We start from the raw sequence: 21622 nt of genomic DNA, 5'->3' as shown, positions 1-21622 counted from the left end.
TTAAAACGTTGGATTTTATTCGTTTAAACTTGTTACTGGCAACGACAGTTGTGATAAAATTAACACAAACGGGACCACCGATGGAAACAACCCGTTTGAAAATATTTCGTTCGTAAACAATTTTGTTCGTTTTTATAGCGGCAAATTTACCTAATTATCATGAGTATATTTTTCTTTGCAGACGTATATCATCGTGAACAAGCAAGGAACCATCTTCCGTTTCAGCAAGGCCCGATCCCTGTTTCTCTTCGAACCGGCAAATCGGCTCCGTTCTGCCGCCACTGATCTCTACATTCGCCCGATGTTCGCCCACTTTATTATGTTTGTAATTCTGTGCAACTGCGCCTGCATGGTTCCCGCTGAGCCCGTGCCGTGGATAGAGAACTACGTTGAGTGAGTAATGGCGGGCCTGTGTGGCGAGGTGTGCTTTTGTAATGCGTTCAAGCGGAAAGTTATTGACGCGAAAGCAATTTGGGCGTGAAGTTATTGTTGGGTTGCCCATTCGCCCGTGAAATATTTTCAAAATTACGACGTTTCGCAATTATGACAGACGAAATGGGCCCACTAATTTGATTCATTGAATGGATGTTTAATGTAAAGTATCGAATTTGTCTTTGAGTAATATGGTTTAAATACTTTTGTTTGACTTATGCTGAATAAGTCTGGGTGAACCGCCACGAACTTACATATGATATGAACAAATGAATGCTAGGCATCATATTTGCTGCCAAATTACTGCTTTAAATATTTTTGAGGTAGGCTGCATTCTGACCATTTGCTTAAATTAAACTCAACAACCTTAACCGTTTCTGTTATTTTAATAAAATCAGTTTTCGTTGCAGATATCTGCAACTGTGATTACCTTTGTCGTGCTTCGAACCATTAACCTACCGTTTCACGCAGGCACGTGTTTACCGGCATTTACGTCATCGAAGCCGCAATCAAGATCATCGCGCGCGGTTTTGTCTTTCACCAATTTTCCTATCTTCGAGACCCGTGGAACTGGCTTGATTTCACAGTCATCATGGCCGAGTATGGTCTATCTGCTTTGCTTTCAATAATATTTTGTCGAGAATGAGTTGGAATATGCCATCGAATCACCCAAAATACGTAGTTTTTGAATATTACTGTAATGTATATGTTTTATCTGATAACGACAAGCAACGTTTTTTTTTCAGAGTTATCTCTCTTACGTTGAAAGCCATAATCGCGAATCACGTGGGCGGCCAGCAGGTGGCGATGTTGCGGGCATTTCGTGTGCTTCGGGCACTGAAAACAATGTCAGTGATACCAGGTGCGTTAAATGTTAATCGCGTGGATGGCGATATTTTACATTAAAAAGTGATTACTAGTTAAACTTTATGACGTAATAAACGGCGTTATTCCTCAAGGGACGTTGATGCACATGTTGTGTGCCAGGACCTTGCGTGACTTGGGCAATTACGGCGGGAAATTGGTCTCTCTAAGCCGGCCAAACTCTCCCTGGAGAGTCGGGCACACTTGCGCATTGCCGGGGTTTGTGATTGTTTTGTTTACCACAGACCGAGTTGCCTGGGCCTTATAATGAACCACATCACGACCCAGGGTCCTTAAGTGTTTTGTCACGGTACGGTTGGTTTTTGACGATAGTTCCATCACGCAAGGCCCATAATAACGTGGCAGGGCGACACCCAACAAACAATAGTGTTTGTTTCTATAATCTAAAACAACGGTAAAAAACCAGTGCGATTTCTTGGTAACATGACGACAAGAGCAATTTTAGTGCCAATACGTCAATAGGATTCGCAATTGCATTTAAAATCTAAGCGACTTTCATGTGCTTTATAGGCGTCGGTTTGAACGAGGTCATAACGGCGCAGAACCAGCTTTAAACTTTTACGGTCGCGTCCTTCAATCGCACGGCTTTAGTTTGCTGCCAAACTTATCTATTTTTACAGCGTCTCCCCGCATAACAGCGCAAAATCGCTGCGCAGTAACATTGGTTTTGATGTCGTTGAACTCCATGGTGGGTTTTTGGGTTCAGCACAAGTCAGAAACGGGAATACATGGATTTGAACTGAATCTTTGCCAATTACCTCCTCTTTATATTGTCAAGTGAACTGATACCTCAATTTTATAATAAAATGGATATATATATTTAACGTTTCAATAATATAACATCACGCCTCCATTGCATGTAGACCTGAGGGCCATCGTCAAGGCCCTACTGCACTCCATCCGTGCTCTCAAAGACGCCGTGCTTCTCACCGCATTCGTCGTTTCCGTCTTCGCGCTCGTCGGCTACCAGCTCTTTCACGGCACCTTGCGGCAGAAGTGTGTGCAGGAACCCGGCACGCTGGAATTACCCCCCGACGCCATGTTTCTCAACAAAGGGCCCCACAATGGCACAGGAACTGGGCCGCTCGATATGTTCAGCGATTTTAGGACTACAGCATGGAGTCGAGTCGCGGCGCTCGACTCGTTTGTGCCATTGTACGCGACTTGGAACACCAGCGCCCTTAAACCACACCCGAACTGCGCTGGGTTTAGGGACTTCCCCCGCGCCGACGGGGTATCGTGGAGCGCGGAGGACGCGAGGCTCATGTGGGACGTTTTGCGCGCGAGCAACGTCACTGTCTTCAACCACGTCACAATGGGTGCTGCGAAAAACTCTTGCTTTGCGGATGGGAGCGTTAACGTAACGGTTCTACAGAATGCGTCACTCCTGCGTGACGTAAGCTCCCACCTTTTAAACGGAACGAACTGCACGGCGCATTATCACGTGGCAGAACTGTCGTGCCTGTTAAAGTCCGCCTCAGCCGATACATTAACGCCCACCTTGGACGGCCAGTGGGACTTTAACGCTTCCGCTCCAGGTCTCCAGGGGCTGTTGTGGATGTGGCGAAACAATATACCGAATTGGAAGTATCGCGATCGCGTGGTCGTGTTTCGATTTATGACGTCAACGGGTGACTTCACGGGTAGTTACGTATACTTGTCTGAGAACACGAAACTGAATGACTCGCTGGAGCAGTACTGGAGGAATGAGAGTTCACATTATTGTATGTCGGAACCGCCTACAGGGGGATTCTACTACCCTGGATCACCGAATCGACCAAATCTGGAACCTATTTACTGCGCGATTGAGGAGCAGTGAGTTTAATTGGGGTTAAAGTGTTCGAATATTTTATGATATTCTTTCTGTACAAAATTTTGGATTATTCTCTTAAGTAGCACAAATTTCGAGTGTTTGATAATACACACTTTTTATTTATTTTTTCAGTGTTTTATAATTTTAAAATAGATGTAGTAGGCATTTTCCTGAGACAGCTCAACCCCTGAACTGCATAGACATTTTAAACAAGTTTTTAATGAAACACGCGAAATTTGTGCTTCTTTGGAGAGTACACCGTCTTACGGCGCGTCACACCACTTTGAAGGAGTTTAATTTTATAATTTGTCCAAAAATAATCCAACACGTCTCTATGACTTCCCAGTGACGTTTGTCCGCTTGGATACAAGTGTATGATAGCCGGGGGAAACCCCGACTTCGGCTACACGAGCTTCGATCACTTCTTCGTCGCATTTCTCACGTCCTTCCGCTTGGTGGCGCTGGACGCATGGGGTCGCCTCTACTATCTGGTGAGTTTCGCCATGCACCAGATTCAACGCCTTCTATACAGGCAATAATCATAGCAAAACCAGATTCGTGTTCCCTATACTTTAACACGGTTACCATGGGTTTAAACTGTTTTCAGGGACAAAAGTAAAAAAAAATACTGTAGATTAGAATTCTGCTAGGTGAATAATTTCACCAATTTAAAGTTTCTCAAAACTATTTGGGCTCAACGGGCGTTGGATTCTTACCGTAACTGCGTACTTACGTTCAGCACTGACTTTCATAATGTTTGACAGACACTGCACACAATTGGAAAGACCTACGCTATCTTCTACGTCTTGGTCGTGCTTTTGGGTTCCTACTATCTGGTTAACCTGATCCTGGCAGTGGTATACATGTCTTACGAGGAACAGCACGCAGCTGTGGAGGTTGAAGAGATGGTGGGTTGTTTTGAATAAAAACTGTTCGAATTTTGTATCGATATATTTACAGACTTTTAAGGAATTCTTTGTGAAATTAATCGTATTTGTATTATTACCGTGTGTAAAAAAATCCACTAGGTCATGAAAGAGACCTAGTAGTAATGCTTGGGAACACTGTAGATTGATGCAAAGTTGCACACGACATATCTCTTACTCAGTATTTTGTGAGTACAAAAAAATGCAAAATCGTATATTTCTGTAACCCCTTTACCCCATTTACCAGAATTCCGAACCCAGATTTCACAGCACAATTGGCCGCAAGACGACTTTTACCCGAAAAATATTAAGCTCGATTTTTAAGCACGGCACCAGGGTGTTTATCATATCAATTTATTTCTAACTCCTCACAATAAAATCATACCTGCCTTCAATTCTTATTTTCAATTCTAATCTTTGTTCTTAGGAGGCGAAAGAGCGCGAGGCAGAGAAGAAAGAGGTAAGACCAAGTTGTTTTCTTCTGGGTCAATTTCACTTTCGTATACATTTCAAAGGAGGACCAGGATCTTGATTTGCGAAGCATCCGTTGCGACAATATCCTCACAGACAGCAGCGAAAGTGACGTAGAAAGAGGGGGTGGGGGCAGAAGGGTCGGCCTTATCACCACGTCGCTGACATCACACGAAACGCGCGGTTCCATCGGGGAATTGACGGGCGGAGGCCCGTTCAGCTTTCGCGATTCGCGTCGCCGCCGACGTCGCAGGACGTCACGATCGCGTTTGGGTGCGTCGACGGCGTCGGTGTATGACGCAGACGGTTCGGATTCGAGACGCGCCAGTTTGGTCAGGTCCAGGCACTCGAGCAGGCGAAAACGGCATCCTTCTTTCGACCCCAGGTAAAAGAACATGAAATTCTGTGTTTTCCGTGAACAATACGGTTATTGTAGACAAGGGACCGGGAATTTCAAATGATTTCGTTGAAACTTGACACCCTTTGTAGCGTATTATATTCCTGGAACTTTAAAAGGAGAAAAAGACAATCAACGTCACTATAAGATCTTGATTTATCAACAGAAATATTTATTTCGCCTATTGGCTTCCTCAGTTTCTGTCTTATTTAAATATAAATCAGCGTTCTATAATTGTAGTGTTCTCTATATATATATATTATATTATTCATATAAATTTGACCTTCAAACTATCCGTAGTGTCCCATACACCCTCTAATTACCTTGAAACTCATTTCAAAATGCGCAGCAATCAACAGCTGAGCTCGGATTGTTGCTCGTGCTCCGACGACGCCTGCTCCCCACATCCGGGACACCGCGGTAGTAGGCACGTACGGCGTTCGACAACCAGGCGGAATCGCAATCGTCCAAGTCTCGGTTCGCGCTCCTCCAATCCGACTGACGGAGCCAGCTCTAGTCAGGCGCCCCCGCCCGTGCAGCTGGTGATCACTGCTGCGGATTCGGATCTGAAGGCCGAACCGAATCTGCAGACGCCGAAAGTGGATTCGAAAAACCTTTTAACAGTGGATCAGGCGATACGCCATCACCCCTCTCTCTCTGGGGAGTCATGTTGTGATTCTTCATGCGGGGTATACGACTCCTCCTGTTCGGCTTGCTTGTCTGATCCGGCACCTTTATCATTGGGTAAGAGGTTGTGCATATTTTTATTACCGTATATAAGTGGTTCTTAAAACTCTGATGGGTTTAAGAACCACTATATACGGTAATAAAAATTAACAATTTCAACAAAACTTAAACTTTTATGGAGAAATGAAGGCAAGTAACCAATTTAGTCGGTCTTGTGCGCAATAATCTGTAAACACAGCATCGTCCTGATTATAATTGATGCTTCGCAAACGCGGTGAATCTTTTCAAGTACGTCGCCCGAGAAAAAGAGTGAGAACTACTTCATTAAAGCAACCTTTTTTCTCTGATCTCCTTAATAGTGGCCACAACACAAACCGTTTGCTGCTTTACAGGATCGAACGACGGCAACAACCTCCAAGTGCCTATTTTCCAACCATTGCGTCGATTTAGTGATTCCTCAATCGCGGAGACTCCCCTTCCGCAGCAGGTATGTGTTACGTCACAATACATAAACCAGTCAATTGGGCATTACGCCCCTGTTATGGGGGTGAGGGTGAAGGTTGTGAAGAGACCGCTTTACAGTTGTTGATAGAGGAGCCATACTGAGAAAACAGTTTTTTTTGTTGCTTTACTTACGGAAAATGCTTGACTTTATTCAAGAAAATACATCAAGAAAACCAATTTATTGGTCTTTTAATAAAAGCTTGTTGATGTACATCAGTTGAACAGAAATCACGTAAGTTAGTGCTCTTTGCTGCCTTGTGTAAGGGCGCCTCTTCTGTCGAAATAGAGAGACCATTTGTATAAGGATCTGTCTGGAAGCATCAACAAGTGTCTTTCGTTACCTGGTGCTAAAAACACGTCTTTCCCAAACAAAATATTATGTTGCTGTTGATGCCCAGGCTTATTGTATTTTTTTTGAAATAAAAACACGTGTTTTCGGCCAATAGGTCGTGGAGGCCGACGTGAATCAAGCGCTGAGTGACAACGACGCGACCACAACGCTGTTCGTTCCTTGTCCCAAACAACTTGAGACCAGATCAAACCTCGCTCCTCCAAGCTATCGAGATTTAATACCGGGACGTTCAAAGCGAATAAGGGACCTCTCACCGACCCGGTCGAACTTGCCGGACGTGTGCAGGGTCGACCGTAAAACCAGTGAGTTTTCACTGTGTATTTGTATTATTGCCACTGTGAAGTCTTTTAGCCTTGTGCTTTCAAACTTTATATTCGTGGCGTTGTTTTTAATGTTTTTATGTGCGTAGCAGTTGTTCGTAAAAAACAAAATTAGGTGATTTGATTTGTCCAAATTATCGAACAATAGGCCCAAATAAAGCTGACTGTTAAAAATCCATTCTTACATTAAGATTCGGGATTCCTCCCTGCGAGCGCATTCCTTGATGATAAACCACCCAGCCCGACATCCCCCCTGGTGGTTGATGGCATCAGCACAGATCGTCCTACACGAATGTACACGAGGCGGCGACAGCGGGAATCCAGGTCGCACGGCGGACCGCAGGTACTAAAATAAGACGATTGGCAACATCGGTCAAGCGCCCGACCCATATAACAAGAAAAAAACCTGATTGGGATTCATGGCCAAGATGTCATGGGTGTAAATCCCGGTGTGGTCGTAATAAAACAATAAAAGAAGGTACAAAAAGCCTGACAAAGTCGGTAAAGGCGTGGATTTATCATCGGCGAAATCAATCGGGGTTCAGGAACAAAATAACAAGGCTTGGGTGAATGCTTTTGTGACGATTTGCACAAAAAGGCGTTCCCTAAATGTGCAGAAAAGCCATAATATTGGAGAGCTGCAGACAGGGTATATACACGCACTGTTTCGACCTGTAAGGTCTCATCAGTGCAGCTGTTGACAGTGGCACTGTGTTAGCTTTCACACTAGCGGGCACACTTTGTGGTACCTTTCGGTCAACGTCGATCCGTTTGTTATTAACATGCGCTCTCTGCTCATTTGCCTTCAAGGAAATACATTATTTAAATTTTAAATAAATATTTTCATAGTTAAATATAAACAACAACAACAACAACAACAACAACACACATAATAATAGACAATTGTGTACACTGTTACGACCTATAAGATCTCATCATTGCAGCTGGTGATTGTGTCACTGGACTACAATGAAATGGTGGAAATTTAACAAACAAATTACGCAAGACATGAGACTTTCAATAACCAATAGGACTGACAGAGCTATCGATAAGCGTATGAAACCCGTTTGTTAACGTGCCAATGTTTTAATTCCAGGGGAGCTTCGAATTTTCGTGCTCGGAAGATGAAATTACGCGAATCCCTGGTAAGCAGCTGTTTATGTGCAAAAAGTTTACTAATTTAAACAAAAAGCTAATATGCTGCTATACATTAAATAGCTCGCTATGCACAGCTCAAATTTCACTGATGATGGACGAAGTCGTGTTCGTAACGTTCGCATAGAATGTATAGCAGCATATTAGCTTTGGCTATTGGTCAAAGCCGTTTAATATATGACAGTTTTGTAAATAATAAACAGCTGCTTTAATTCGTATCGTGCACAAATTCAAATGCAAAAATTTGAAGATTTGTCTTCGTTCATTCTTTTGAACACAGCTTCTCGTTGTAAGTAATCGTAACACTCCCGATATTTTACCGCTTCAGATGTCCATTCGAGAAACTCCAGGCAGCGCAAGCCCAGCACATTTAGGCGCGGTCTTGGCCGATTATGGATCATTTTTATCGAAAACTTCGGCCTTTGGAGATGTTGCCCGACAGCCTGGGTGGTAAGTGACTGCCGGCCTTTCCTTTAAACTTAAATTCAGCCTTTCTGGCCGATAGGAGTTTCTCTACCGTTCGCTCACATATTTCGCCAGCTCGGCATCAGTCAGTCTCATTCCTTTCCAATTTTAGTAATCTGTTTACTGCTTCACACTTGGTGTAACTCAAAACGTCGCCTAAAGGCATTGTTTTAATTTTTGCCTTCAGTGAAACAGAAAGTAAAATATATATTTGCACCGCCCTTTCAAAAAGTCACTAAAGCATTCTACGTTCAGTTCGTTTAACTTTCCCAAATTCAAACAAGTCCAGCATGTGCAGCCTCAAACACGTTTGCTCCAAAGCAGTTTCTCGTAAAAGTAGGAAGTGCAAAAATCGCACATTTGTGACGTAAATAACATATCAACCGATATGACATTTCAACCCTTTGAAATATACGCAGAGAATTCAACGCAAAATCGAAAACCTTGTGTTGAATCCGTTCACTGATCTTCTCATTACTCTGTGCATCGCCCTTAACACTTGCTTCATGTTCATCGAGCACCACCCTATGGAGGAAAGCTTTGAGAGGATGCTCGAGCGCGCCAATATTGTGAGTAGATGCCACATATCTTCTAAAATAGGCACATGTTTTCTCTTCATAACACAATCGCAAAATTGTGCATTTAGTCTCCGAGATTTAACGGGGATTTTTTTGTGCAGTTTTTCACTGTTGTCTTTACCGTCGAAATGCTGACGAAGATCGTGGGTCTCACCCCCTACACATACTTTCGGGAGCGTTGGAACGTGTTTGATGCGGTGGTTGTGTTCTTCAGCTGTATGGAGCTGCTTCTACAATCCATGAACGGACTATCCGTCCTTAGAGCCTTTCGACTCGTAAGTTTCCATCAATTTTCTGTCATAGTTTGCTTTTTGTTTTAATTCATCGGTTCTAAACGTTTGCATGTCGGCTGTTACGAACGACACAGTTGCGTATATGCACACACGTGTTGTTTTGTTTATTTCCAGTTAATTGATTCCGGGAACCACTTCCCATTCTGTTCTCATAGCAACAACGATATTATCACTTTTACTGTAGACCACATTCGTTGAAACGTGTATTTCGAAGGTTAAAATCTGGTGGCTTTCTTATAAGAGAAACATACTTCACCAAACAGCATCGTCAGTGTCTGTAAAACAACACAAACAAAGGGAATATGATTAAACTGTAAAAGCCCATGTTTCTCATCATTTTTAAGAATGCTGACTGATAATAACCAAATGCACGAAGTTTCCATAAGTATGGTCAAAAGGTGGAAATCGTTGTGGCTTTAGGAAATTGAATAGGAAATGATTTTCCACATCTCTGGACTATGTTTATTTATTTATATTTGCCTTTACCATTACCATTACCATATTTCTATTTGTAGATGAGAATTCTTAAACTAGCTAAGCAATGGCCGGTACTGAACAAACTCCTACGAACAATCGGGAAGACGGTGGGAAAGTTATGGCATCTCACCATCGTCTTCATGCTCGTTCTCTTCATTTTTGCTCTGATCGGAATGCAGCTCCTTCGCCAAGACTATGTCGACATGTATCAGGTGAACTGAATGCTAACGATAACCGAAAAGAATAAAACCGAGGGCACCTGCCTTGATACCCTTAGTGTAGTTTCATTGGTGTCGTACTGGGATTCGAACTTACGACATCCAAAGTTGTTTTTTTCTTTTGGTAGAACAGGGGAACAGTTTTGCAACTATTTAAATCTAACTGCAACCTCTGCTAACATGTATAATTACAAACCCTTTTATATGCACAGGACAATCAACCGCGCTGGAACTTCGTCGATTTCCCTCATGCAGTCATGGTGGTGTTCCGCATACAGTGTGGGGAATGGGTGGAAAACATGTTTAACTGCCTTCACGTTAGCAAGGCGGGATATTGCATACCTCTCTTCATCCTTGTATACGTCATTGGAAACCTTGTGGTGAGTAAAATTGTTTACGGTTGCGAAGATAACGGAACGGTTTGGACAGCCTTTGAGTAAAAACAACACTTTTTGAGAATGACTAAAAGATTGACCGAAACATATCGGGTATTTAAGAATACCTAAACGAAAATTCTAGATTTATTTGGTCAATCTGGAATGTAATTTGAATTATAAAAATTGACATTTAAGGCTAAAAACGGGAATCGGTTTTTGTTTTGCTTCCGAATTCGTCCGCAAAAGAGTTTTAATGCATCTTGTACTTTAACAAACGTCTGGGATTGTAGCTGGCAAGCACAACTCCCTACATATAAATGCATTCAGATTCTAAACCTCTTCCTGGCCCTGTTGCTCAATTCCTTCAGCGGTGATGTCCTCCAAACCGAAAGCGAGGGAAGCAGCATTTCAGAAGCTTTCCGCTACTTTGTAGAATGGGGCAGGAGGCGAAGACAGGAAATGGCGAAAATATCGATCAACGTAAGAGACCAAAACCGTTGTATTTGCATTAGTTCCCTCTCTCTAACTACATTCATGTAATCATGTGCAAATTTTGCACTTGGCCTTTCTACCTTACATTGTAATTTCCTATTTCTTCAACTTAGTCTTCCTTCTTCTATCTTAACCCTTAAACATTTCCTCTTCATACTTTTTTTTTGTTGCTTTCTTATTGTTTGTTATAGTTACTTTTTCTTCTTATTATTGTTTATCTTGTATTTTGCTTTTTCTTTTTCAGTAATGCTACAAGTTGTATGTTTTTCTTTTGTTTTCCTTTTTTGGTAACTTACAATATCCTACAAGCTCAATTAAACCTCATTCACATATGAACTTTCTTTTAACTTATTTCACACGTGGGTATCGTGGTGCTGGATACCAAACATAGGACTTTTCTTCTCTTGTCAGCGTCACCCGTCAAAACTATAAAAAAATCAATAGATATGAGTCCGCCAATGGTTTTGTTTAGTGAAATAAACCGCTATTGTTGTGTATCCCTGTTTAAACCTCATTCACATATGACCTTTTACCTTTTTCACACTCTTCTGTTTCCTTAAGTCGTATTGTTGCCGCCTGCTCAAACTGGGAGTCCGAGGGTCGCCCAAAGAGATAATTGACAGCATACCGACTTTGGTTGAGATGAAGAACATGGAAAACGGTACGAAATGCCAGAAGACCAGAACAACAGGCGATGATTGTCAGGGCAACGAAACCTCTGGTAAGTAGCGTTATTGTAGTGGTGACCCCGACGGATTTGCAGTTTAATGACGTCCATTACGAAGTACACAGATTTGTTTTGATTAGTTTCAAATTGGAGTAAACAGCATGCTGTTTAACTGTAGGTAAAGATTTGCTAGATATTGGTGGTCTGGATTCGTGTTTCGAAAACTTACCTTGAAAAATATGCTTTTTTTGCGGTGATTTATCACAACTGGACCACGGAACGTCATACATTTTTAAAAACGTTTAACAGAAAAAAGGCTCATTTCAACCTTGTTTCGGGGTGTTTTTATTTTGCAAGGCCCGGTGCATATTCTTTTGTTACTTTTTTCGTTAATCTCATAACAGCACGTCATATATTGCAGACGCAAAGGAGGACGACTCGCTTATCGCCGGACGTAAAGCCTTGAGCAATGGCGAGACCCATAGCCTCAACAACAACGACTACGGCAACGCGAATACAAGAAAACACCAACGACGAAAACACCACCGACAACACCATCACCATCATCATCACCATAGCAACTGTGCGCACCACCACAAACAGCACCGTCGCCACCATTCCCGCTCCGCGAACGGATCAATCGCCACCTCTCGTTCCAATGCCGAAAGCGGCAGAGATGACGTCATTCCCGTGACGCCAGAGCCGGATGTGGCGAAAAGGGTCGAGAGTGAAAGGCCATCGGTCGCGAGTGACGACGGCGTTGTCGGCGAACGCCCACAAGTGGATGACGGGAATGATGAGTCGCAGCCGCGAGGTTGGGCCAAAGTGCGCAGAGCGGTTTTGAATAAAGAGAAGGTACGTACAAAAATTTCGTGGCTTTAGTAGAAGATTTTAAATGTTACTAGAACAAATTTGTGCCCGCGCTTCTAGTTTCAGAAAACAAAGAGATCAATTTGAACAAGAACTAAAGATGCTTTAACAAAAAGCGAACCATGTATTCTAAAACTGGAAGCGTGTAACATTTAAAATTGAATGGAAGGTTAACTTGTGTCACGTGAAAGAAGTGCTGCTGGTTAGGTAGATTTCATGTAGAAAAAACAATTTATTGCCTAAGTAGAAGAGAAAGAAAAATAAAGTAAAAAATAACGTTCTAACTACCAATTTTTTGATGCTCGAATTTCGAACATATTACCGAATTTTCTTTTGTATAACGGTGGCTGATATCTAAAATGAAAGGTAAAGAATATTTGCTGTAACAAGGCACTTTAATAAAATGTACAGATTAGAAAACTGAAAGAAGAAATGGAAGAAAAAGAGAAAGAAAAAGAGGAAGAAAACGATGAGAATGAAAAAAGCGAATCGAAGCAAAAAAATAAGGTGAAATAAGGAACATAACTGACGGTTTTGTACATCTTTCATATAAACAAGATAGCCCATACAATGGTTGAGAACTTCATACAGACGTTTCGATTGTTTTCTAAAATCACTTTCAATGTAAGGTGAAATAATTTTTTGTTTTTAAAAATGGTGTTTAATGGTTTTAACTCTTTTTACGTACAGAAGTGCACGAACTGTTATACACACATACGTTCGCAGACAGAAACCGCGTTAAAATGATATTAGGTATCAAGGTTGGATTTTAACAACTTGCCATTGTTTCAGCAGAAAGACCAGATACAAATTTGTCTGCCTTGTTTCCCGAACGAGCCGCTGAAGTCAGGTTGGTGGGGGAAGATACGAAACTTCGTACACAAGATCGTGGTGCATCGTTACTTCGATAACCTCGTTATATTCTGCATCCTTCTCAGCAGCGTAACACTGGTAACACTTTTTTTTCTCCGTCATAGCTAATGTTGCCTATTGATTGCATAACGATGCCTAGGCGACTTTAAAATGCAGTCGTATTTGGGTAATAATGCGACCAAGTCAGAGGTTTAGCCACAAACTATGTTACCGACTTACTTTATAATTACAGACTTATTTTTGAAATGTCCAGTAAATTTGATCAAAATAGTTAAACACGCCTCATTGCTTTTGTTTTCCATTATTTGCTTGATTTAATATGAAATATACCCACCGAATTGTGTCCTGGCTATATGCAAGTAATTACAAACCCGTTTTTGACAGACGACATGCAATCGTTTGCAAAAATCAGCTGTTTTGGCTCCGTTGTTGGTCGATTTACGAATGTTTCATTGCAATATTATCTCGTAATCCTACGCTGATGTAATCCTACACTGAAAATGCGTGTTGAAAAGCTATGTGACCCCATAAGTCTAATCGTAACCTAAACTTCAGTTTGTTTTTTCGTTAGGCACTGGAGGATGTACATCTCGAAAAAAAACCGGCGCTGTTACGAGTTGTTCGATCCATAGACATATTTTGCTGCGTGTTCTTCACAGTGGAGATGCTGATGAAATGGATCGGTTATGGATTCAAATTCTACTTTACAAACCCTTGGTGTATACTCGACTTCGTCATCGTATTGGTGCGTATGTTGTAGGGAACCACTAACGCATGAAAACTTGTTTGTTAAGTTTGTTGGGGGTTTTGCTTGCGGTTTTGGAAATGGGAGTTACCCTAAAATAAAACTGAAAATTTATAAAAAATTTATGTAAACATTATTGATGAACGAACCAATATTCACTTAAACATGAAGCTGCAAAACATCATTCTACAAAGACATTAAAAAGGCAGAACCTTTAACAAATGCCTTTAATGAACTGCGTGAGGTTGACATAAGGATATATGTTTTTAACATCAGCGGGCACATGCACCAAAACTTGACCAATGCAAAGTACAAACAAAACTTCTTGTGCAGATTTCGATCATGAATCTGACGTTGGTGTCAAATGCGCATATCAACTTAAATGCGCTCCGAGTGTTGAGAACTTTCCGTGGACTCCGACCACTGAGGGCGCTGTCGAGATTTGAAGGAATGAAGGTATTGAATCTAAAGCATTGGTCAAGCGCCCGAACCATATACCAAGAAGAAAACCTGATCGGGATTCGTGCTCAGGACATCCTGAGTTCAAATCCCGGTGTGGTAAAAAAAAAAAAAAATCTAAGGCGCTCGACTCAAGTAGAAACCAGTTTTTAGTAAAATCGTAGACGAGAAAAGAAATCAATGACTAGTTTACACTGAAATTCATGATGCTTTTACATCAATAAATTACCCCCAGATTAGTTTTTGGAGCCATCTAGTATACACAAACAATCTGAAATACGTGAATACTAAATTGTATTTTACCAATTGTGTTCGTGGTAATAAAATCAAATTGGGCAACTTAAAATGCATCATATTAATTTCATTTCCAAAATTTTCGTGTTTTTTTTCAGATCGTCGTTGACGCTTTAATACGAGCTGTGCCCTCTATCGGACACGTGTTCCTAGTGTGCATCATGTTTTGGATGATTTTCAGGTTAGTTCAAAGACAATTTGTTTGTTTTCTGTTTTTTTTTCGAAACAACTTTTATTCCAAAATCTATCCCAGAGCAAAAGCAAGAACTTTAAGTCATACTTTATCAAAATATATAGACTAGATTTCTCTCACAGGAGGTCGCAAGTATTTATTTCCATAACATTTTATATTTAAATTGCCAGTAGGAAAAATCCTTTTTTTTGTGACGTTGTACAGCACCAACCACACGAAATGCACATTTTCCAAGTTATACCTTCACAGTAAAAAATCACTCGGTTTGCCTTCAGCATACTGGGAGTCAATCTTTTCGGTGGGCAGTTCGGTCGGTGCGTTGCCATGCCAACGGGTGACATTCTGCCCCGGCGCTTCTCCGAGCCCGACGACCCCCGCTTCGTGAACGAGACCCTCTTCGAGCAATGCAACCCCAACAATACGGCGTTGTTGGACTATCTGAGCGGAGCGACGCCGCGCAATCTAATGAACAAGAGCGTACTGCCTGCGGTAACCAATAAAACAGAGTGTCTGCAGTGCGCCGAGTGGTGAGTGGTAGCGGTTATAACATCTAGGTTTACAAGTGGTTGAATTAGTTTTTTCGGAATTAAAATACTTTACAGAAGGCGCTACAAAAATCGTTACGGATAGCTTTGTTCAGTTATTCCTGTGTTGTGGTAATTGATAATTGTTTTGCTTCTCCAGGTTAAATTCAAAACACATTGTGTGGAACGTCCCTAACGTCAACTTCGATAGCGCCCTACGTGGCTATCTGGTGCTGATGCAGGTAATTTACAAACCTTCTTGCTTAAATTTAGCCAAGACACTTACCAATACACAAAGGTTTAGCCGAAAATATTTAATTTATTTCCCTGAGTGGGGATAAAAACTAAATTATGAACTAACTAGGTTGCAACGTTTAACGGCTGGCTGGAGATTATGGAAAGCGCCATAGACATTACAGGCAAGGAGCAACAACCCTACTACGAAGCTAGTTTCTACAGCTACGCATATTTCTGCGTCTTCATTGTCTTTGGCGCTTTCTTCAGCTTGAATTTATTCATCGGAGTTATCATTGACAACTTTAACCAGCAGAAGATTAAATCGCAAGGTAGTGCTGTATGCCTGTATGATCCTCACCGCTGTGCCCAAGACCATAACTGAGTTATCGTATGGCCCAAAATTGTCATTTTTTCTGTTGCGTATATAATGGCATTAACACACCCCGTGGTAAATCTCATAAATTTTGCACATTGGGGTTTCCCACTTGCATTAAACGGATTCACTTTAGGCGGCGAGGACGGTGTTTTTCTTACCGACGAGCAACGACGATATTACAATGCTATGAAACAAATGGCGTCGAAAACACCGAAAAAGCCGATTCCGAGACCGAAAAGCAAGTTTGCGAACAAGGTAAAGCCGCTTAATGTGCAAGATGTGCTCTGGCACACTCACTTAGGTTTCATTCCTCTGCACTTTGTTTCCATGTGGAAATTAGCTCTTGCACCAGGGCTTATACTCGCAAATGAACAACAAATATCATGAATTAAATGGCATGGGCACTGACAAAACGTAAACATTTCGAGTCAGGTGCCCACGATTTCAATAAATGCTAACTAAAATACTCAAACCACCGAACAGGATAAGATAAAATATCACGTAAATGACCACAGGAATCTGTCGACCGACTTCGTACGTATCAGTGCAATCCTAGAACATAAAAATGAGTAACACCAGCGTCATTGTATGTTTAATCTTACTTTATTTAAACAGAAACGCGATTTAACAATGGTTTAAAAATTTCAACAACGTGTTTATGTGTGACGTCAGATCTACGACGTGGTGACGTCGCGAAAATTCGAAATCGTCGTCATGTCCACGATCATGCTCAACATGGTCGTAATGGCAACGGAACACGACAACATGTCCCCAGAAATGTCGGACTGGCTGCAGTACTTTAACCTTGGATTTATAAGTAAGTAACTTATATGAGTTCTCGTGAGTTAAATATCATGATCGTACAAATCCGTACGCTACAAAGAAATTGCCTGGGCTGCGAATCCTGTAAACCTAATGATCGCGATATGATACATGTGATCACCAAGTAGCTGCTCAGTGGGGAGATCCTGCCAATCATGCCATTGTATGAAACATTACTGCATACACAGAAAAATATCAACTGCTGACATTATCAATCTTACGATACTATATAAAGGAATAATTCGAAATGTTCTTACTTTAAACTGTAGTGAAAGTGCGAGCCCTCAAGCAATAATTTATAAACTGCCAATTATGTAAAAAAAGGCATATTCAATTAAAAACGATGTTCATATATTTTGCACAGGCTTGACTCGAAGCGACGTTGGTATTTACCATTTGTGAAATTAAACAACAGCGTAGCCGTTATTATAAATCATATCACTACTAAGATACATTAGGAGTGCATAGTAGGCGCATGACGAAACAAGGTGATACAAGTGTTAACACACGTATTATACTTTCTGTTCAGCTATATTCGTAATCGAGGCAACACTGAAGTTGATTGGTCTTCGCTTATATTACTTCACGGTACCCTGGAATGTGTTTGACTTCATGGTGGTCGTGGTCTCGCTAGTTGGTGAGTGGTGTTCTGGTTTACCTTACATTTAAGTAAAACTGTACTCGTCCTGTGGCAAAACACTTTCTTCCTTGATGCAATGCATTTTTTGACGTTTTCACTTTGCATTGGAACTGTAGTGACTTTAAACCTTTCCAATAGCACTTGCACGTTGCTAAAGGTGGCGCATGCTGTTTTCGTTTAGCCATGCAATCCTCTGCACACTGACACCTAACACTTCTTAAACTTCTATGTGACATAAGGCCCCTAACTGCATATAATGCATGACAACAACTGTCTTAAACTAAAACCAGTAGCAGTTAGATGCACTGTGATGCACGTACCCGATAACCATTTCCGTGCATGTGCATGTGTATCTTGTACGTTTGTGCACTTTCGTCTTTCCCACTCACCGCCATGTCCGATTTACTGACCTTTAGTGACCTGCCTATCCACAGCCACCGGGCTCAACGACGTCATGTCGCAGTACTTTGTCCAACCAACGTTATTCCGCATCATCCGTCTCTTCCGAGTCACCAGGATTCTCCGACTGATTCGCGAAGCCAAGGTGAGTGTGTCATGTGTATAGGGCTGGTTTCAGGGAAAAAATTGATGCAAACAAATCAATACAATTAACTCAGTCAACATGACATTAGGGTAACTAGAGTTTTGGAGGTTTAGGCGAAAAATTGTGTTTCACACAAACATTTATGAACCAGCAACCAACGATATTATTTTTGATTTTTCAGGGAATACGAACTCTGCTCTTTGCTCTTATGATGTCCCTTCCCGCCCTCTTCAACATCGGTTGCCTCCTCTTCCTCTTCATGTTTATCTACGCAATCATAGGGATGTCCCAGTTTGCATATGTACAAAAGATAGCCGGTATCGACGATATGCTCAATTTCGAAACGTTCCCCAACGCGATTCTGGTTCTTTTCCAGGTTTGTGGAATGTTTGTTAAAATTCCAATCACGTTTACACAACGCACAAAATGGTCGATTGAATTGTTTTTAAGGGCCAGGTCCCCTATGTGTAACAAGTTTTCAACGAAAATTCACGAAACGCAGTTTGGGTAATGTAACCTGACACAGCTGCGATTTCCTGTTTGCCATCGTCAAGTCCTGAAGAATAAAAGTAGTTCGTTTATCCAGTAAATACTGATATATCATTACCGGCTGCACAAGTCAAACTGCCAATACTAGGTGGGCCATTGCCGTGTCGGTTGTGTAGGGGATACGTTAAAGAATGTGTTATTTCGCCCATGAATATATATTGTTTACACTGAACGTCAATTTCGGAATATGTAAAAACCTTGGGTAATTTTTTTTTTGTCAACACGATTTAAAATTGACATTTGAAGTTCCCGCTTGAGTCACGCAAAAGAAGTGTTGCTGGTTTAGGTTGATTTGGTGAAGAAATTCTTTTCACTGTAACCAGGTTTCACTTTCTACGGCCTCTGAAAATAAGTACTGCTTTCTTTGCTTTGAACTATCTCACAATAAAATAACCCAACAGGTTTCAACATCCGAAGGTTGGGATCGATTCATTGAACCAATATTAAGAGACAAACCCCCATTATGCGATGACAATCCAGCGGATGGGTCGCCTAGCAACTGCGGAGACTCGACGTTAGGTAAGTAATATAGTCTCAAGGTTCAATCAGTAGTATCGGTTTCTGTTTCTGCCAGGAATATTATATTTTATTATTCTGTCCTTCTGGCACAATCGGTCAATGAAAGTTACGTTTAATTGTGCCAGAACGCCAGATTGTTAAAATAAAAAAGGATGATTTGGATTCCTCTACAATAGTAGTAGTAGCCCTGGTTCACGGATTTCAAGCTCTTGTTTTTTGAACGTGTTCAGGGGTAATTTACTTCGTCACTTACGTGATGATCACCTTCCTCATCGTGGTCAACATGTACATCGCGATCATCCTCGAGAACTTCGTGGTGGCTACGCGGGAAAGTGCAGAGCCGTTAACCGCGGACGACTTTGAACAGTTCTTCGAGGTACGAAATTACTTCACGCTTGAATTGTGGGACGAATGTAACGCTAGTATTTGCGAAATATTTATCAAAATTGTTTTCGGATATCAAACGTTTTAGATGTCGCCTTGTAAACGACTTGGTTTAACTAAAACACTGGACTTAAAATCGGTTATTTTTTGCAGGTCTGGCAACGATACGACGATCGCCTTTCACAGTATATCACGTTCAATCAATTAAAACAACTTCTTCACCATTTGGACTATCCACTACGCGTTCCCATCCCTAACAATGCATTCATTGCAAACTCTCATATGCGGATTACATACGATGGGAAAGTTCACTGCTTGGAAGTCATTATTGCGCTCATCAAAAAGGCATGTATTTTTTATGAATGGTATAATACAGTAGTTTTCAACTCATTTGCACACAAGTACAACTCAATGGTGTACAAATCAATTTAGTTTTAGTTTCCTATAAGCACAAAGCAAATCCACGAACACCTGTCACGACATTTTCTATTACGCTGCAGGTCTTGGGGGATTCACCGGAGTTGAACAGTCTGAAAGATACGATGCTTCAATCGTTTATGATGAAATGTCGAACGAAAGAAAAGCTGGAAGAGACGGCGACCATGGACGCGGCCGATTTCACTCTCTTGCTGAAAGCTACCTTAACCTTACAGAGAGCATTCCGTTCAAAAAGGTACAGCTTTACCCTTGCTTTGTATAACCACAATGGTTGGTAAATGGAGAATAACAGGCTCGTTTGGGAACCTTCGAGAATATCAGCAGTTACCAAAGAACCTATTCCAGTATCACGGTTATTACGAACCGACCTATTTTCACCCAACCATACACGTGTGTTGTTAGGCAACACCGGATAAAGAGCGACGAAGAATGGTCGTCGGAACAAGACAACGAAGATATTTACAGTTCCTCGCAAAATGAGGAAGGTGATGGATCGGACAGCGGTAGTTTCGAGGGGGAAAGGTAGGATTAGTTTACCTTGAATTGAGGATGATCTCTTTGAACATATGTACGTGGATGACTCCAGTCTGGGAAACTAAATGAACTACATTTTAAAGGGGATTTTAACACTGTGGCAAAAGCATGGCTTAAAAAGTAATAAATGACGTTTGGCTTGTGGGAAATTTTTTAGGCCCAACAAATACGTCAATCGTCATATTATGATGTCAGTTTCACAAACTGATAAACACGCATAGCTCAGGTTTCGAAACCCCCCTTTATGTATTTTTCACCTTGAAATCCTGATCTGTTCGGCTGCATCTGACTGCATTTGTATGCCTTGTTTTTATTCTTACACTATTACACATTGAACCTGTCAAGAAATTATGTGTTGAAAATCAAGCATGAAATGGAAAAGTTATTTTCATGTTACAGTGAATGCGATTCGAGTCATCATTCCTCTGAATCTTCGTAAAATCACATTACGCTGTCAGCGTCCCACCGACCAACAGCCCGAAAGACAAGGCGACACGAAGTGCCTGATGACGTCTGTTCTAGTGACGTCACGACGACAGCAGGTTCAATCGGAGAAAAGAGAGACAGAGAGAGAGAGAGATAGTCGATTACCTGATCTACTATGCGAAGAAATTGAATCAATTTTTTGTTGCTGTTTTTTACACAATTTATCGTTTTTTTCCCATTCTTGCCCTAAGTTCCCGGCGCCGCCAGATGGCGCCCCGGAGCACAGTAGTCCGCTGCCTCTTTGGTAGCTCTTGTTTATTCGCACTTCGCAGATTATAGACTGGTTCCATGCTAAGATAGTGTGTGTGTATCACTGTACTTTGAGAGTCAATCGTTTTTCCTTATTCATCCCTTATTTTCCGCTCTTGATGTTTCGACGTCGTTTTAACGCTTTCCCGCCACGAGTTGTTTGAATTAAACTTTTGAAAACAACGTTTGGAGTTTTGAAAGGCAAGTAACGGTTGACTGTCGAATCGGCCTTTTTCATAGTAATACTGTGAATGCTGCCAATAAGTAATGTACACCTGATATCAAATCGCCAGGACATCCAAAAAATAACACCAAATAAAAATATACCATACCAACCTAGGTTTATAACTCTGAGTTTAGTTTAGTTTAGGGCTAAA

The 21622-nt window shown here is 41.4% G+C and overlaps 1 protein-coding gene across 2 annotated transcripts in view; it reads left to right on the top strand.

Annotated features, from left to right (window-relative positions):
* LOC145906487 (sodium channel protein type 5 subunit alpha-like) overlaps nt 1–21422 on the top strand; it is a 46219-nt gene extending 24797 nt beyond the window's left edge. Inside the window, exons 5-44 of one of the 2 annotated variants that reach the window (XM_082993916.1) lie at nt 182–393; nt 904–1032; nt 1179–1294; nt 2181–3132; nt 3477–3621; nt 3895–4038; nt 4484–4516; nt 4572–4912; nt 5274–5668; nt 6004–6098; nt 6562–6769; nt 6979–7130; nt 7884–7932; nt 8271–8392; nt 8827–8976; nt 9087–9260; nt 9794–9967; nt 10186–10353; nt 10678–10830; nt 11404–11563; nt 11931–12364; nt 12791–12886; nt 13172–13330; nt 13824–13997; nt 14331–14453; nt 14849–14931; nt 15219–15470; nt 15628–15709; nt 15832–16033; nt 16214–16335; nt 16753–16897; nt 17432–17539; nt 17977–18086; nt 18268–18462; nt 19037–19154; nt 19385–19530; nt 19692–19883; nt 20039–20211; nt 20379–20498; nt 20910–21422. In XM_082993916.1, the coding sequence (XP_082850042.1) occupies nt 182–393; nt 904–1032; nt 1179–1294; nt 2181–3132; nt 3477–3621; nt 3895–4038; nt 4484–4516; nt 4572–4912; nt 5274–5668; nt 6004–6098; nt 6562–6769; nt 6979–7130; nt 7884–7932; nt 8271–8392; nt 8827–8976; nt 9087–9260; nt 9794–9967; nt 10186–10353; nt 10678–10830; nt 11404–11563; nt 11931–12364; nt 12791–12886; nt 13172–13330; nt 13824–13997; nt 14331–14453; nt 14849–14931; nt 15219–15470; nt 15628–15709; nt 15832–16033; nt 16214–16335; nt 16753–16897; nt 17432–17539; nt 17977–18086; nt 18268–18462; nt 19037–19154; nt 19385–19530; nt 19692–19883; nt 20039–20211; nt 20379–20498; nt 20910–20949 (7146 nt within the window). In that variant the 3' untranslated portion in view covers nt 20950–21422. Of the gene's footprint in view, nt 1–181; nt 394–903; nt 1033–1178; nt 1295–2180; nt 3133–3476; nt 3622–3894; nt 4039–4483; nt 4517–4571; nt 4913–5273; nt 5669–6003; nt 6099–6561; nt 6770–6978; nt 7131–7883; nt 7933–8270; nt 8393–8826; nt 8977–9086; nt 9261–9793; nt 9968–10185; nt 10354–10677; nt 10831–11403; nt 11564–11930; nt 12365–12790; nt 12887–13171; nt 13331–13823; nt 13998–14330; nt 14454–14848; nt 14932–15218; nt 15471–15627; nt 15710–15831; nt 16034–16213; nt 16336–16752; nt 16898–17431; nt 17540–17958; nt 18087–18267; nt 18463–19036; nt 19155–19384; nt 19531–19691; nt 19884–20038; nt 20212–20378; nt 20499–20909 lie in introns of both variants that reach the window. The other variant, XM_082993915.1, reaches the window with a different exon arrangement.
* The last annotated feature ends 200 nt before the right edge of the window (nt 21423–21622 follow it).

Source organism: Ascidia mentula, chromosome 6, assembly GCF_947561715.1.
Source record: "Ascidia mentula chromosome 6, kaAscMent1.1, whole genome shotgun sequence".
Lineage (NCBI taxonomy): Eukaryota > Metazoa > Chordata > Ascidiacea > Phlebobranchia > Ascidiidae > Ascidia > Ascidia mentula.
Note: the sequence above shows the minus strand (reverse complement) of the source record. Positions and strands in the feature narration are given on the sequence as shown.